General features: G+C 44.6%; 1 protein-coding gene across 2 annotated transcripts in view; it reads left to right on the forward strand.

Annotated features, from left to right (window-relative positions):
- AGBL1 (AGBL carboxypeptidase 1) overlaps positions 1–16,364 on the forward strand; it is a 400,010-nt gene that overhangs the window by 116,494 nt on the left and 267,152 nt on the right. For both annotated transcript variants that reach the window (XM_008165433.4, XM_042856651.2), the window contains 2 exons: positions 3,795–3,939; positions 6,922–7,075. In XM_008165433.4, the coding sequence (XP_008163655.2) occupies positions 3,795–3,939; positions 6,922–7,075 (299 nt within the window). The remainder of the gene's footprint in view (positions 1–3,794; positions 3,940–6,921; positions 7,076–16,364) is intronic.

Here is a 16,364-nt window from a genome sequence, read left to right on the forward strand (position 1 = left end):
GTTAAGACATTGATGCGGTGGTAAGTGGGCATGGACCCTACTAGCCATTTGATCACAAGAATGGTCCCTTTCAGTCACAAGGGGGCACTGCTGCTTTCAACAGACTCTAAGTAGAGACTCAAAAATTAGAATACCCACACAGGGTCTGGTCCTTGGAAAGGGAGCTCCCCTGCTTTGTGTTCCCTCCAGCCACCATTTACCTGACCCAATAAGACCCGTGTGGAAGCAGAGAAAGAACTGACAGGAAGGGGATGCAATGCATGACAGTTCTTTCTCTGCTTCCACACCAGCCATCTCCTGCTGTCTGGTTTTTGTTACAGTTTTTTCCACCATACAGACTCAGGCACCCTCTGTTTCCTGTGTTTGCTAAAAGAGTGTGTGTCACATACACCTACCACACTGGAAGCCTAAGAATAGGTCCATGTGGGGAGAAAAACATGGTTAGATCCCAATGGGGTTAAAAGATAGCAGGACAAAGGGGGTCCTTTGGGGAGGGACAGAATAGAGAAATGGTAAATATTTCATCTTTATATTAGGCCCCATTTCCAGTGGGCCTAAAGTTACGGTATATATGAATTTTCCTCTACTACTGTAGTCCAAACTGATACCCCACCATATTCCATTTATCACTTTTCCCAATGCTATTGGTCAAATGCTGCACGTGGTTAAGGGAGTCAAAAGGCCATTAGAGTGAGTCACACGGCTGCTGCCTGGCTTGGAGCCTTTGATCTCCTGAGTTCTTATCTCAGCTCTCCTACTGACTCACTCCATGGCTTTGGGCAAATCTCTTCACCTCTCTGTCTCAGTTCCCCCCTTGTAATATGAGAGAAATTATACTGATTTATCTACCTTGTAGGTTCCCAAAGAATGTTAGCAGATAAGGAGTTTGTGAGGTTTTATTAACTAATGTTGGCAAAGGGCTTTGAACATGACAAATGCTTTACACAGTAAGTGATAAGTATTATTATAATTGTTAATTAACTTGCAGTAGCTGCTGTTAGAGGTAAACTGCTTGGTACACAGTAGATTTGAAGGACAGCAGCAAGCTTTATGATTTGACTATTATAAAGTGACTCAAAGGCACAGCAGATGTAGCTTTCATGCTGATAAAGCCATCACTGGATCTTGCATATCCTTTCTAAGAACCAGTTGGTTAGCTTCTGGAAAGAGTGCAGAGCTTTGGGCACGTTTTGGGAAGAAAGGATAAATGAGGTTGCGTGGGCCAGAGGTTGCTGTGGGTGAATGCGTGATCTTTTCCACCTCGGGAGATCAGAGAGATCAAATGTGAAAATATATTTAGTGGACTTGTCACGTGACCCATCCTAATATCACATCACATTTGGGCATAATTTAGTAAGATTATTATTGATTGTTTGTATTCTAGCAGTGTTCGGGGACCCCAACCAGGATTGTCCCAGGTGCTGTACAGTTATACAGAGAAAGACAGTTCTAACCCCAAGGTATTTACAAGCTAAATAAGGCCAGGACATAACAGGTGGGTGTGCAGGAAGCCACGACTATCAGCAATAGGAACACAGGGATGTGTCAGCAAGCTACATGCCTAGGTCACTTTTTTTATGAATCAGTAATGATGAATAAAACCCCCGGGGGTCACTAGCCATGTAGACTTGCCATTATCACTAGGTTGTTTGCTGTAGGCATTGGAGTAGAGATAAGTTTTGAGAAGTGATTCGAAAGAGGACGGATTAGAAATCCCTGTTCAGGGGAGGCCCTTTGCTGGTATAGCAGCGGGTGCTGCAGATCAGCACTGAGGGTCACCAGAACTGGAATAGCTGAATGCCAGGATTCCACTAGTGTCAGAGCTGTGTGGCGGTGATGGACTAATAGGATACTAATAGGTCAGGACTGAGCTGCATTGGTAGAGCTATGGGAGTTGGTGGAGGGGAAACTCAGGACTGGAAATGCGTTGGCAGAACTGTATGGCAGAATACTGGATAGCACCCAACATGCCACCCCCATCTCACCTTTCACCAGTGACCTGCAGGGGATGTCTCAGGACTGTCTCAGAAAATCTCAGGGTTTGTGACAGCATCTTGAGTCTGAGGTTATTGTGACTGTGAAAGTAAAAATGAATAGAATAGAGATCTGGAGGATATGTCCTATCCACGTTAATCACACAAGAGATGGCTCTTGACCCCGCCCCCCCATTATCCAGATCCACTGGAAGAGAAGGTGATATGTTGTTGTCTTGATTTTTAAGAAAATGGGGGTGAAATCCTGGCCGCACTGAAATCAAATCCATTGACTTGGAACTGAGTCAGGATTTCACTCCAATATTTAAAGTTATTTATTACCTGTTTTTTGTTTGCAAATAACAGAGAGGAACGTCTGGGTATGGGTGTCAGCTGAGTGTTAAATCATTGGCTTTTCACTGTGCCAGGAAGGCAGGAATGCTGCCTGAGTGACTCCTTGCTCCAGCCAGTGCCATTCACCTCACGTGTTCGTAACCACTAAATTCACATGCTTTGAAAAGAAACGTGCTCTTGTGCTGTGTGTTTCTTGTGACGAAGAGCTGATTATTCTGGAGGATTTGAGAAGAATAATTATCTCCTCTCTTCACCCCTTTGAATAAAAACAACAGAAAACTAAACTGGTATTGTAAATTTCGGGAGCTGAAATTGCATCTTTTGGTCTCCTCCAGTATTTTGCATTTTAATGCAACATTGATGATAACATTTGTCAAAAAGCCTCACAGCCCTTCAGAATCAGAAGATTTGGCAACAGCATAATTGGTGCAATGTGGAGAAAATATTGTTTGAAATATACTTCTGGGTGCAATTTGCCATGATATTTCTCTCTAAAGTGCATGAATTGGCTCTTCATCTGTGCTGCAGGAAAATGTTCCTTCTCATCCAGAAACCACATCTTTATTAGAGTTAATCCCCTGCAAGAGAGGTTGTGCTGAAAATGTGAAGGGAGATTTGTGGAGTCTTGAAGACTCAGGTGCTCTTGTTACTGAAAAAGAGGGATCTGGTGGGGGTGATTGGGCTGGCCGATGAGTTGCAAGTCTGCATGAGGTCATCTCCTCTTCCTCAGGTGTTGACTCCTCTCAATCCCAGCTCCCTTCTCTGCTCAATCAAAGTTGTGCCTTTGATGGCATATGGAGTATTTTGGCCATGTCCCTTCACCTCACTTTTCCCCTATCCTTTTATATGTTGTTCCAGTTCCACCTTTCTTACAATGCACTGACTGGACCCTAACCTCTACAATTTTTACTCCTCCAAAATCTTCAAGTCCTCTTAGACAGCCTCTTCCCATCCTCCCATCCACTGCTGGCTCCACCTCCCCCCCACTAGATGAACTGTTATCTTCCCACAAGGCAGCCCAGCCCCGCAGGCACAGGACTGGCAGCGTCAAACTGCCCTGTGCTGCCACCAGCTGCTCGGCCTCTAACTCACTGCTCCCCCATGGCCCGCTCTGACCATTGGATTCCAAGTAACTTGCTTGAATCCAGCTGTGCATGCCGGCACTAACCGTCACCGTGTTGCCTGTGTCTCCTTATCTGCTGCTTCTCCCCAGCCTCTCACCTACCTGCTGTAACATGGCCTTTAGCTGTATGGTGGAGACTGTTCAGTGGCGCAGTGTTGCATACTGGGTCAGCTGCATCTGAATTTGGCCCACTTACAGTTTGCACCATGCACAGTTGAGGTTGGAGCTTCGCCATAGCTCATTCAGGATGGAGACCTCTCCGATGGTTCAGTTCGTGCACGAGCACACAAGACGAGGACCCAAAAGCTGACTACAATCTATCCCCCCTCTTTCTCTTCCTCTAGAAACCATTACCGCCGTAGTGCAGCCGCAGCGGGAGGCTCACAAGGAAAATCCTACTACACGCTCACCTTCACCGTCACGTTCCCTCATGGGGAGGATGTCTGCTACCTGGCCTACCATTACCCCTACACTTACTCTGCACTGATGGTAATGTTGGCCTGTCCCAGGAAGAGACTGATGGGAACAAGGGAGGGAGCGGTCTTGATTATGAGTAGTATTTGATATGGCACATATGTTACCCTTTGTAGCACTGCTCGCAGGATGCTAGCTATTTTTCATAATGCTTTCATTGCCTTGTCCACAACAGTCCCTAACCGTGCTGCAGATCAGGACGGAGTTGAAGGATGCCCTTGAGCATTAACTGCATGAAGCAGGCTGCAATTAAAGGCCGAATTTTTTTTTAGTATTTACCAGCCAACCCAAACATGTCCAGCAGCCCATCCGTAGAGTGCGGGCTGCTCTGGGTTGATGGCAAGATAGGAGGAAAAGGCTGACTGCTTCTCCTACGTGACTAATCCCTTTCGGCCATCATGTAACGACTCACTATTGGCAGAGCTGCACCGTGCAATACTGAGGTGCAGGGCCTGTTTCAGATTTACTCCGTCAGCTGTGCACTCTGCCCCAGTTAGACATCCCCAGTTGTGCTCCCAATGTATACGTGAAAAAGCAAACCGACCCAAAGCATAAGGCTTTACTGTCTCAAAGCTGTGTTGAAATGGATGTTAATGTTTACTCTCTGGGGCAGGAGGGATTCACTCACGTGGCTCCCTAGAGCCTTTCATTGGCCAGCTGGGGAATAGTGTTGGGAGGTCTGGGGAAAGCTGAATCCAGCTCACTTTCTGAACCATACTGGTGGGAGAGCCCCAGGTGAGGCTTCTAAAGAAGGGAAGAATAAATGGAGAAAATGGAGGATCCCAGGCAGCACTTCGCTTCACCATTAAGCGTGAGAGAGAAACCTTTCCAAAAGTGAAGATACTGGACATTCAGGCTGCCTCTGCCCCCTTTCCTCAGCCCCCTTTAATTGTCTTGCCATTAATGCCTTCTACCCAATCCCTGTTTCTATGGGCAATTGATGGATGGATGGAGCTATTTTGGGCCCCCTGCTGACTATTTCTAAAGCTCAAACTTTATTAAATGTACCATTTTGCCCTTGTACAAGAATGGAGAAGCTCCAGGCCAATGGGGGCTGCTGGAAGCGGCGCGGGCTGAGGGATATGCTGGCCACCCTTCCTGCAGCCCCCATTGGCCTGGAGCGGTGAACCGCGGCCAGTGGGAGCCACAATTGGCCGAACCTGCTGACGCGGCAGGTAAACAAACCAGCCCGGCCCGCCAGGGGCTTTCCCTACGCTAGCGGTGAACCGGCTTTGAGGAGCACTGATGTAGTCCATGTTAGGTTCATTCCCATTCCAAACCACATCACGTAGTTGACTGCTTCGCATCCCACTACAGATGTTCAGAAAAGCTGGATTCAGTACCTGAGATCTCTCAGGTCAAGCCCTGGCGGTCCAAAACATGCGTGCAAGCCTATCTGCACCAGGCCTATGGGACCCAATTACTTCCTTGAGCTAATGTGGAACACAGAGAGAGCTCCAGAAGTTGAACGTGGCATATACTTAAGCAGTTAATGCAAAGGCAGGTGTGTTCTGCAGCCAGCAGGAGAGTAGGGGGCTGGGAGACCGAGGGACGGGAGGCCTACTGAATTCTTTATTGCTGAAGTACAGTACCTAGTCATGATTTCAGTATGTATTGATTCCTTCTGTTGGTATGCGGGCATGCAAGGCTTTAAGAGTTTGTACCCTGTGGGAATCCCTGAGTATCTCGCCTGAATGAATAGAAGCGAGATGAAAGGATGTTGTTATTCTTAGATTCACAGGGCTAAATCCTGAAGTATTTACTCACTGCTTACTCAGGTAAAATGCTCCTTGAAGTCGATGAGAATTTTGCCTCAGCAAGGATTGAATGAATTAAAACTGAGTGAAGGACATCAGGGTTTGGACAGTGAGTGTTAGAGGTGGAAAAGAGATGATAATTATGTCCAGCTGGTGGCCAAAGTAGGATTGCTGCCTACAATATATTCTCCAGAGAAACTTTGACCAGGCTAATTTAAAATGACGTGAGTGATGGGACTTGCACATTTCCCTTTGGAAGATTATTATACTACTGTAATTTGCATGATGAACAAATTCTAACTCAGGTCTGTGCACCAGTAGGTTTTATTTTAGAGCATGTGTCTGTGGGTGAAATATGTCTTTTCTTACAGACGAGTAATAAAGTAAATGTGATTAGTAATCCAAGGGCATTTGGGAAGATGATAAACTTCTATGTGGAGTTAGTGATTTGAGAACATTTCTAATAATACCATATATTTTTAATAATTGCAGACATATTTACAGCATATATGCAGAGGAACTTCATTTTCAATGGATGCACTCACTAGTGCATTGCGTTTCAACCAGTAGTAATCAAGTGTACTTGATGAGGAGTAATTCATTTTTAAAAAATTGAAATATGTTAAATGTTTGCATGTGAAGCTATAATTCACCAGTCTGTTGTGTGGTATCGATGGTAGCAATGGTTCCACTAAGTTGCCTTGGTTACCATAGCATATAAGAAATTGATTGTAACAAATCCTCTATATCTGTGCAAGATAATTTAAATAGGTATAATAATTGCATTTACTTTATACAGTAAATTGGTTTATGAAGTAGATCATCATAGGTATCCAACTGCATTTGTTCAACTGGACACTGGATGATTGGGGTGGAATCAACGGCCTGGAGATAAGATTTGGAGTCTTTTGTCTCTAGGTCACTGGCTGAAATTTAGCCTAGGTTGGTAGATACCAAAAGCTGGTACCATCTGGTGGTTGCTGGGTGTCCTGTGTGAACTGAGTTGATGGGTTTTAGACAGGTTTCCATAGTGTAATGAATTTATTAGGGCATTCACAGCAAACATCTTGAGGGAGGCAGTTCTGACTGACAGAAGAAAGAAGAGGGTAAAGGAGTGGGTAATAACAGAGGAAATGACCACTAAGGTGAGGGCACAGTTTAGATACCTGAGACCGAAATATAATGAGTTTTCGAACAGTATGAGCTCATTCGTAAAGCTGGTTCCTTGCTTCTTTCTCAGTCCCACCTTGACATCCTGGAAGAAACCAGGAACCCCAAGAAGGTCTACTGCAGGGAGCAGACACTGTGCCAGACTCTGGGAGGAAACCCATGCCCACTGCTCACCATCACTGCTATGCCAGAGTCTAAAAGTAGTGATGACCTGGAGCAGTTCCGTAAGTACCTACCTAAGATATATAACTAAGTTATTGGCTACTTGTGGGCCTCAGAGATCCTATGTGGACCACAGAGAGAGCTCCAGAAGTTGAACATGGCATATACTTAAGCAGTTAATGCAAAGGCAGGTGTGTTCTGCAGCCAGCAGGGGACTGGGAGACCGAGGGATGGGAGGCCTACTGAATTCTTTATTACTGAAGTACAGTACTTTCATAAGAAAGAGGGGTGTAAACTGCACTTCCCTCAGCCAAATTCCAACTCTTGTAATTCCATTCTGTCTCCAGAGATGCTAACCTTAGGTTCAGTTGGACACAGCATTCATCCTCACTGTCAGTGCTAACCCATGGAATAGTGTTTGCATGCTACATACTATTAAATATTTAAGCTGCTATGTTGCACCCCAGAGGTGGCTGCAGTGGGTGAAAGAATTCCTGTGTAAGATTTGTGAACTTCATAAATTGCTTTGGGATCTTTTGGGGAGGAAATGTGTAACAGACATGTACATCTTTACATCACTGAGATAGCGAGCAATACAATTCTATGGAGGTTTTGGTTTCTGAATTTGAACCCTATCAGCTATGCGCAGTAATATATGTGTGGAAATCCCACTGCCATCAACATTAGATCCATACATAAAGGAACCACAAAAATATTAGCGTTGAGTACTCCTACGTGGACTGGAGAAGAGAAATTTGCCGTTCTGCTTTCTTCCCTTTCTAGGGCTGGTGAAAGTTATGAGTTCCATTTTGGTTCCAGTTTATAACAGAGTGACTGTAGTTACATTGACATTACAGTCTAATTACGTTTTCCTGTCGCAAAGTGTCTATCGGTTTTCATTTAGGGAGTATTTGCTGTAGAATTATCACCATTTCTGATCATGAATGAGCATTTCAGGGTGAAATTTTCAAGCAAAACTACAGTCTTGCCAAGTTCAACCTTGCAATTAAACAGCTTTATACACTGGAAACTGGAGGCATTGATGAAGAGGGAGAGAACTTGATTGTTGGCATGGCTGTTATTTTTATTGTTGCCACTTCGGTTCAAGCAATTGGCTACTACTCTGTATGAGTCCGGTATTTATTTGGTGCAATTTTATTTATTTATAAGAAGGGAACATGAAGTCCTGTTACCCTGAACATAGTAGAAACACACAGCAGTCAGTTTCCTTGATCACAGTTTCCAAGCCTGCCTTTCTAGCCAGTCCTGTGCCCCAAGAAACTCTGTCCCTCAGCTCCCTCTCAGGGCCATGCTCACGACTTCTGCTCTTGTTTTCTGCCACTCTCACACACGGATGTCCACAGCTTGTCAATCTCATAGTCCCTGCATTTGCAATCAGTCCCAGAGAAACCCCTCCAACCATACAGCTCACCTCTGCTCAGGCTTTCCCATGTGGCCCAGTGCATTGGGTGGTGGCTTCCTGTTGTGGCCAGTTATCGCTACATAGAGGAGTATTTAATTGTGGCTTCCATTTAGCCTGAATGAAGGGTGATCTAGCACAGGCATCAGCTTTCATGAGGTGTATGATTGTCTACAGCTGAAGGACATGCATGATGGCGGCCATCAACACCTTCCAGTGTAACAACATTGCAAAAATGTCAAACCAAACAGTTCTGATTTTTTTCTGAATTTTTGTTTTGTTTTCTTTTCAAAATGAACAATCTGATGAAATTGACATACATTCATGAAGCATTTCAGTATCGTCATTTTCCACTGGAAAAAATGTGGCTGAAAAATCTCACTCAACTCTAGTAATGGACTAATTGAACTATCGAAATAGTATCCTCTGAACTCATTTGGCAGCTGTTTGGGGCAGGGATGGTGGGGGCAAGACTGTCTCATTTTTTGTGTATGTCATGGGCACCTATAGCACACTGTATGAATGACAATAATGACAGTGTTATGTGATAGAAAACATTTGTTTTATCTAATGAAAGAGCAGGAAAACACCATACTGTGTTTTGTGCCATAGGCTCCCTCCAGACAAGCCTGAATTATCATGTATGTGTTTATTTCATTTAAGCAGTTTGGTTAACAATGGCTTTTGGAGGGCGCACTGAGCTTAATTTTTGCTGCTTTGCGTTGCTTTGATCAGCAGTTGTTCCTCAGTCTACTTGGCTTGTGTGAGAAGCCCTCCCTACTCTGAGGTAGTTTGGGTGATGCTAAAAATCCAGTATTTTTCACTGTTTTGCCATGCAAGCAACCCAGCCCAACAAAAGCGAATGGACAAAGTCCATCAACAACTTCTAGTCATTCTTCCCGGGGTTGACTCCTCCCAGGATGCGGCTCCACATCACCTCCGGAGCTGGAATGTATGTTTGCAGCGTCTGCACCAAGCAATGGAAGTCATTCCCATGAAGTCTTCTCCCCTGGGTCTTGCAGGATTCAGCTCTTTGTACTTTCCTTTTTCTTTCTAGGGCTTTGGGCTCTTCATGTCTCCAAGAAGCCTTAGTGGTTTTGTTTGCCTTTCAAATTTATTTTCTCCTTATATATATTTTTTTTTTTCTTGAGTGATTTTTCAAGAACAACATAGATAACATACAGTTTTTCAGAGCTGAGTAATTGTTGGGCTTGATCTTGCTTTAATACGCTATAAGCCTTTTCTGTTTTCTTTATTAGAGACACAGGGGGTGGGGAAGAAAAAGATTGCTTCACAAGGGGGCACTGGGGAAACATAGCAGGGTGCTGGGAGGGATAGGGCCATCTGTATGGAACGATAGATTTGGTGGGGAGGAGTTACTCTGAACACAAGGAATACTGGTATGTGGGTGGGGGGCAGAGAGATATGGAAAATCAGTGCATGACACCCTCTCTGTTGGCTATGCTTTATTTTCCTCTCTCAGCTCTTTAGATCGGTCTTGTCAGGCTTTTGATTAATGTGGTCCAAGGATGGTTACATTTGTCTGAGTTAAATTTATTAATGTGCAGCTTGTTAATGAGAAGCACAAGCCGTGCATGTTCCCAGAAGTTGCACATTCGCAACATGTTGAAGGAAAAGGGAGTTGTGGGTTTTTTTTTTAGACCAGGTCTTCCACCTCCTGCTCAGATTATGAGGGCCCCAAGGCTCATTTCAGCACAGTTACCTTTGCCCCCTCCCCTCCACCTCCCTGTTGCCTGCTTTTGCTATCATGCTGGGTTTCCATTGTATTATTATTATTATTGACATAATAGAGTAGATAGACAGCAGAGGCTGGACAAGTTTGATTTTAAGGAAACCATAGGACGCTGGGTGGCAGGGGCAAAGTGCTGTGCTTTGGGTCCCTTTTGCTTTGCCATTCGTAACCCTTTCCTCTATCTGGAGTCCGAACATCCCCTGGGTTATGGCGTCTTTGCCCCTTACCCCAGTTGTAAGGCCCCTGCTTGCCTTCTGACAAAAAGAAAACCACTTGTCCCCCATGCTGCCAGCATGTGGGGTGCTCATTCAAAGAGCAGGAGGATTCTTTGTCTCGCTCCGCTCCTTCTTCTACTCCTTCCCCCTTCCGCCCCCCCTTTTTTGCCTCTCACAGAGAGTTGTTCTGTGCAGACTCAGCCTGCCAAATTATGCTAAAAGCTTTTCCTTGGAAGACAGTAGCAGTTCTTAGAATAATATAAAAAAGCAGGTTTCTGCAAGCTCCCATGGGTGCGATGAGCCACTGCACTGCACCTGCCGTGGGTTTGATGTCGTCACTTCTGAGCGGTTTTAAAATTAACGGCACGGAGGGGAAGAAATATAATGGTTATGAGAGAATCTCCCCTTTGAAGTCTTCGATCCCAGGTCTTCCGACCCTGGTCTTTCACCTTAACAGCAAAGGGCCAAATCCTGAGAGGCGCTGAGCTGCTGCAGCTCCCAGTGAAGTTTCAGGTGCTCTGCTCTTCTCAGGTTTGCCCCTAAGTTACCACCCCAAATGAAGAAAACGGTCCTCTACCCAACAGTGGGAGCACAGCATGCACCCATGTTCCATGCTAGTTTGCATATTCTGAGCCCATAGCATTACACATTCAATCTGCCAAGCAACCTGTCAGGCGTGGAGCTCATCAGCCACATGAAAGCTGTTGGAGATGCCCTGTGCCAGGCTGAAGTGGGAGCAGACAATGGGCTTGTCGATGCATTGCTATCAGGTGTCCAGGATTTTCAACAAGGATGGTGCATCTGTCTGTCTAGTTACTTGTGTGACCCTCATCCCCATAGTAACTGAGCACCTGGCAGGCATTAATGCATTTATCACAACATCCCTGTGAGGCAAGGAAATATCATTATTCCCAATTTTCAGATGGGAAAATGAGATTCAGAAAGACCCAGGGTATGTCTACAATGCAGCTGGGAGCATGCCTCCCAGCCCCATAGACAGACTTGTGCTAGTGGGGCTCAAAATAGCCTGCTAAAAATTGCAGGGTGGACATTCTGCCCCGGGTCGGAGTATATAATATACAGGTCAGAGACGTTCATACACAGGAGATGTGCTGGAGTGAATTTTTCCCCCACCATTTCTTTCTCTCTTGTTCACTTGGTGTTAAGTAATGCTAGGAAGGAAACTAATAATCTCAAGTAGTCCCTTTACAGGAAACATGTATCTGAAGAAACCTTGGGAAAGGGACATACACACAGTAACTGCCAGAATCTACCAGTGAGAGCTTCTAGTTCAAATTAATTGTTTTTCCAAGCAAAGCTGAAATCGTATTTGTCAGGCGTGTTACTGTAAGTAGGACCCAGTGACTTCATGAAGGAATGCCTGGGTGAGATACCAGCTGATTAGCCCCTATGGACCACTGGAAGTTATGGTAAATAGCAGAATGAATGGATGGATTAGCCATCCAAAGATATATAATTAAAAGATCCATTCAGTTACACCCAGGTAATGATGAAACTTTCTTCTGTAAACTAGAGCAAACACATCAGTGCCTTGTCACCGTAACAGATGACTAAATTAAAACCTAGAAACTTAAGGAGGCTGATGAATTCATGGCAGCTTAGGTTGTGTTGTGTGGAGGGAGCTGAGCCTTTCTTCCAGTGGATTTAATTAGCTCATTGTCAGAGTGGGACAGGAGCAAGATTTTGTGCATTTTGGCATTTTTTCCTTTCCAGAATGGAATGGGAAAAAAAATTCCCGTGAAACAAAATTTGCTTTGGGTCAATCGAAATGCTTTGATTCGATAAAATCAAAACATTTTCCTGGAGGATAAGTCCACTAATGGCTGTTAGCCAAGATGGTCATGGATGCAAAGCCATGCTCTGGGTATCCCTAAGCCTCTGAGGGTATGTCTATATAGCAAAGGAAAACCTGTGGCTGGCCCCTGCCAGCTGACTTGGGCTTCCAGGGCTTGGGATGTGGGGCTGTTTAATTGCTGTGTAGACTTCCGGGCTTGGTCTGGCACCCAGGTTCTAGGACCCTGCAGAGGTCCCAAAGGTCGGGCTCCAGGCTGGAAGTCTACATAACAATGAAACAGCTCTGCAGCCTGAGCCCCGTGACCCCGAGTCAGTTGGCAGGGCCCAGCTATGGGTGTTTCTTTGCTGTGTAGACATACCTTGACTGCCAGATGTTGGAACTAGATGTCAGGGGATGGAGCACTTGAGAATTGCCCTGTTCTGTTCATCCCCTCTGATACATATGGCATTGGCCACTGTCAGAAGACAAGATATTGGGTTAGATCAGTGTTTCCCAAACTTGGGACGCCGCTTGTGTAGGGAAAGCCCCTGGCAGGCCGGGCCGGTTTGTTTACCCGCCGCATCTGCAGGTCCGGCCGATTGCGGCTCCCACTGGCCGCGGTTCGCTGCTCCGGGCCAATGGGAGCTGCTGGAAGCGGCGGCCAGTACATCCTTTGGCCCGCACCGCTTCCAGCAGCTCCCATTGGCTTGGAGCGGCGAACCGCAGCCAGTGGGAGCCGCGATCGGCTGGACCTGCGGACGTGGCAGGTAAACAAACCGGCCTGGCCTGCCAGGGGCTTTCCCTATACAAGCGGTGTCCCAAGTTTGGGAAACACTGGCTAGATGGATCATTGGTCTGACCCAGAATTGCCATTCTTATGTTCCTCTGATTTTGACCTTTTAAAACTTTTAGAAATATTTGTACATTATAAACAATTAACTTTGTTGCAAAAATTGTTTTGAAATGAAAGATCGAAAATATTCCTTTCTGAAAATGTCAGAATGGATGTTTTGACATTTTTAAACACTTAATTTTTTTTCCTGAACAAAATTTCATCAAAATAGACCTGTTTTTGAAAGGTTTTGATTTAGACAAAAATGACATTTACATTAAAAAAATGTTGATAAAATTTTTTTGGAACAGTCCTACTCGCTATGGATTGAGTTGGTATGGAAGATCTCTTCTAGTTTTGATAACCTATTATGTTACTGGTCCTTTGAATCTGTGAACTATAATGGGTATATAAATTAATCCTGGAAAGGTGTGGGTAATAATACTGTACCGTTTTATATAGCTTTGCATCCGAGGATCTGAAAGTGCTTTACAAACATTAATGAATTTAGCTTTACCAGCCCACTCTGAGGTAGGTAAGCAATATTTTTTCCCATTTTACAGATGGAGAAATTGAAGCACACAGAATTGTAACAAAATCACAGAGGAATTCTCTGACTGCAACAGCATCTTCTCAGTCCTGGGCCTGTTTGTGCCATAACCCTGTCTTCCTCCTCAGCTGATTTGAATTGCAGTTGTATTCCCAGCACAGAATAGTAACCATTATAATGTCATGGGGCTCAGTTCTGCAGCCATTGAAGTCAATGGGAGATTTGCTATTGTCTTCAACACGAATGGGATGGAGGCTGATGTGAACCACTAGTGGTTGTTTATGGTATTGCATGGTAAATATTCGGAAGGATGTCTTCATACCTAGACATGCACTTGGTGCTCCCGTTAATGCTGATGATGTAGTCTGTTACTAGTATTCCCCCGCAACCCTTGTGCATGGTGACTGCCTTCTAATCAGCATGTGCTGCATCAAGAAGTTGAGTTGCAGAGGTAGTTTGTTTAAAGTAAAATCCAAATGTCCCTGTTAGTTAGCAGCAGTGGCAAGGGAAGTGGGCAAAGTACATCAGAAGCTAATGGATGTATGTCTATAACAGCAGATATGTTTGGTAGACATTCCCCCTCCCCTGGACTGAAGAAGACATTAAGGTTAACAGGGAGAGGCAGTAGCAGCTGCTCGTGTTTAATTAAGTCTTTTGTTGGGAATGGAGGGCACTCTTGTTTCACAAGTCCGGTAGGACTACTACGGATATAAGGATGACTTATAGGGTAGGTATATAAAGATGTTTATAGTCTTTAAGGTTTCTATGTGCTCTCCAAACTGGATAAATGGAGACTGATAAGATGTGCTTACTTGACCTCTTCTTAGAATACAGCCTCATTGTGGTATCTACACATCTTTGTGATCAATATCAGTGCACTTCCTTATGTGCGAACACAAGCTAGTTAGATGGCATATTATCTAGTCTGATTTTTTTTTTAATAAAAAGAAAACAAGACACTTTACCTTTAAGTACTAATGTTCAACTAATTTTCAAGAACAATTTCTGAGTGAAGAATAGCAAAGAGACCACTTGTACAGGATACTGGGAAATAATGATTGTGTGGAAAATGTACACAGTTTAATTAAGCACATTGATTAAATCAATATGATTCAAACAGCTTAGCGCTCCAATCAGTTTAATCTTGTTAAATGTAATTCAGGCCTCGATAATTGATTAATAATGCATTATAGTTTATGAATTATTGACTCCAAGTTATTATAACTGTGCCCGCTCTCTGCGTGGAAACCGGCGCTGCATGTTAATTATGAAAGGCTGATGCGCATTTCTTTTGAATAACTTTTTCAAAGCTGGAGATGACGTGTCTCCTAAGAAAACAGGGATCAAATCAGATCACAGCTTCGCTGGGGTTAGCCCACCCCAAAGGAAAATGTGCTCCTCAAATAGGGCTCTAATCCAACAGCATTAATAGAGAGAGGCAGAACACCTGCTTGTGTTAGCGAAGATCTTTCCAGTGGTTGGAGGAGTTGTCTGTAGAAGTCCTGCTGGAGCTCAAACTCGAGGGCACAGTGCTTGCTACTCTGAAATAGTAACAATTCCCAGCACATCTGTCATCCTGCTAATGACATCTGTGCACTAGACCTCATCTTCCACAAATACATGCAGTACCGCCAACGCCACTACACTCTTCCATTCCATATGCCTAATGTTTACACTGAAAACAATCCCATTTCCAGAAATTCCTTCGGGAAGTTCAGTGGCCAATGGTGGAATGTGCTGATGGTCTCATAATCCAGTGCCTAGTGGACATGAGTCCATGTCACTGAAACCACTACAACTACCGACACCCTATGTTGCAGTTCAGGGGAGAGACCACGGACTGAATAGAGAGTGAATGCTTCCCTCACCTCCGGGGGTGGTCCCTCCTAAGTCAGGGGTGGGGCCCACTGGCAAGCCGCTTTGTCCGTGTTGCACCAGTTCTGTAGGGAAACAAAGAATTTCTGTTTCCAGGACTGATTGTAAGTCTAGCTGTCGAGGTATTTACATGGGGTCCTTATCATTATAGTCTTTCGGAACCTTTCACCAGCACTACATTTCCTTAGAAATGTATTTTTAGTGAATGTGTTCTGCTTCCACCCTTCATCTCTTTCCTCTCTTTCTTCATTCTTTATTTCTGAAGATATTTGCCTGGAAAAAGAAAAGTTGTTTGTCTTCCTAGTTTTCCATACAAATTTTGGGCCTGATTCTGCCTTCCCTTATACTGGATTTTGAACCGCTATAATTCCATTGTTCACATTGGAGTTACTCCTAACGACACTGGTGCCAGTGGCAGGAAACTGTAGTCCTTTCTTTGGACACGACAGAGTCCCCTGGCTTTGGATGACAGGAAGAGACAAGCTGTTGTGAAAACCGCAATCCAGTTTTCATGCAGATATCCTTAGTGAAAAAGAGCCCGTTTCTGCATAAAACTGGAGCTCATCCCAAGTTGTTATAGAATTCAGAGCCTGAAGTTTCTTTGCACAAATAGCTAGTTCATCAAACACGTAAAGCTGAGGGCAGGAGCGCAAAGAGGACCCTAAATGGAAGTTGGCAAAATTTGTTCCAAATGTCTCAGGAAATTCCACGTTATGCACATCTCCAGTCCCAATCCTCTGCGGTGACATCCCAGTCATCTCCACAGCAGCCCATTGCAATGCTCCAGAGCATGGTTTGTTGCTTTCAGAAGAAGCAGGCAAATTCTTGAAAAGCTATACTCCTGCTTGAATGCAAACCAGCATTAGAGGAGGAGGCTGGTGGAGTAGAACAGAAATTTGAGAGAGAGAAGC

Source organism: Chrysemys picta, chromosome 10 (assembly GCF_011386835.1).
Source record: "Chrysemys picta bellii isolate R12L10 chromosome 10, ASM1138683v2, whole genome shotgun sequence".
NCBI lineage: Eukaryota > Metazoa > Chordata > Testudines > Emydidae > Chrysemys > Chrysemys picta.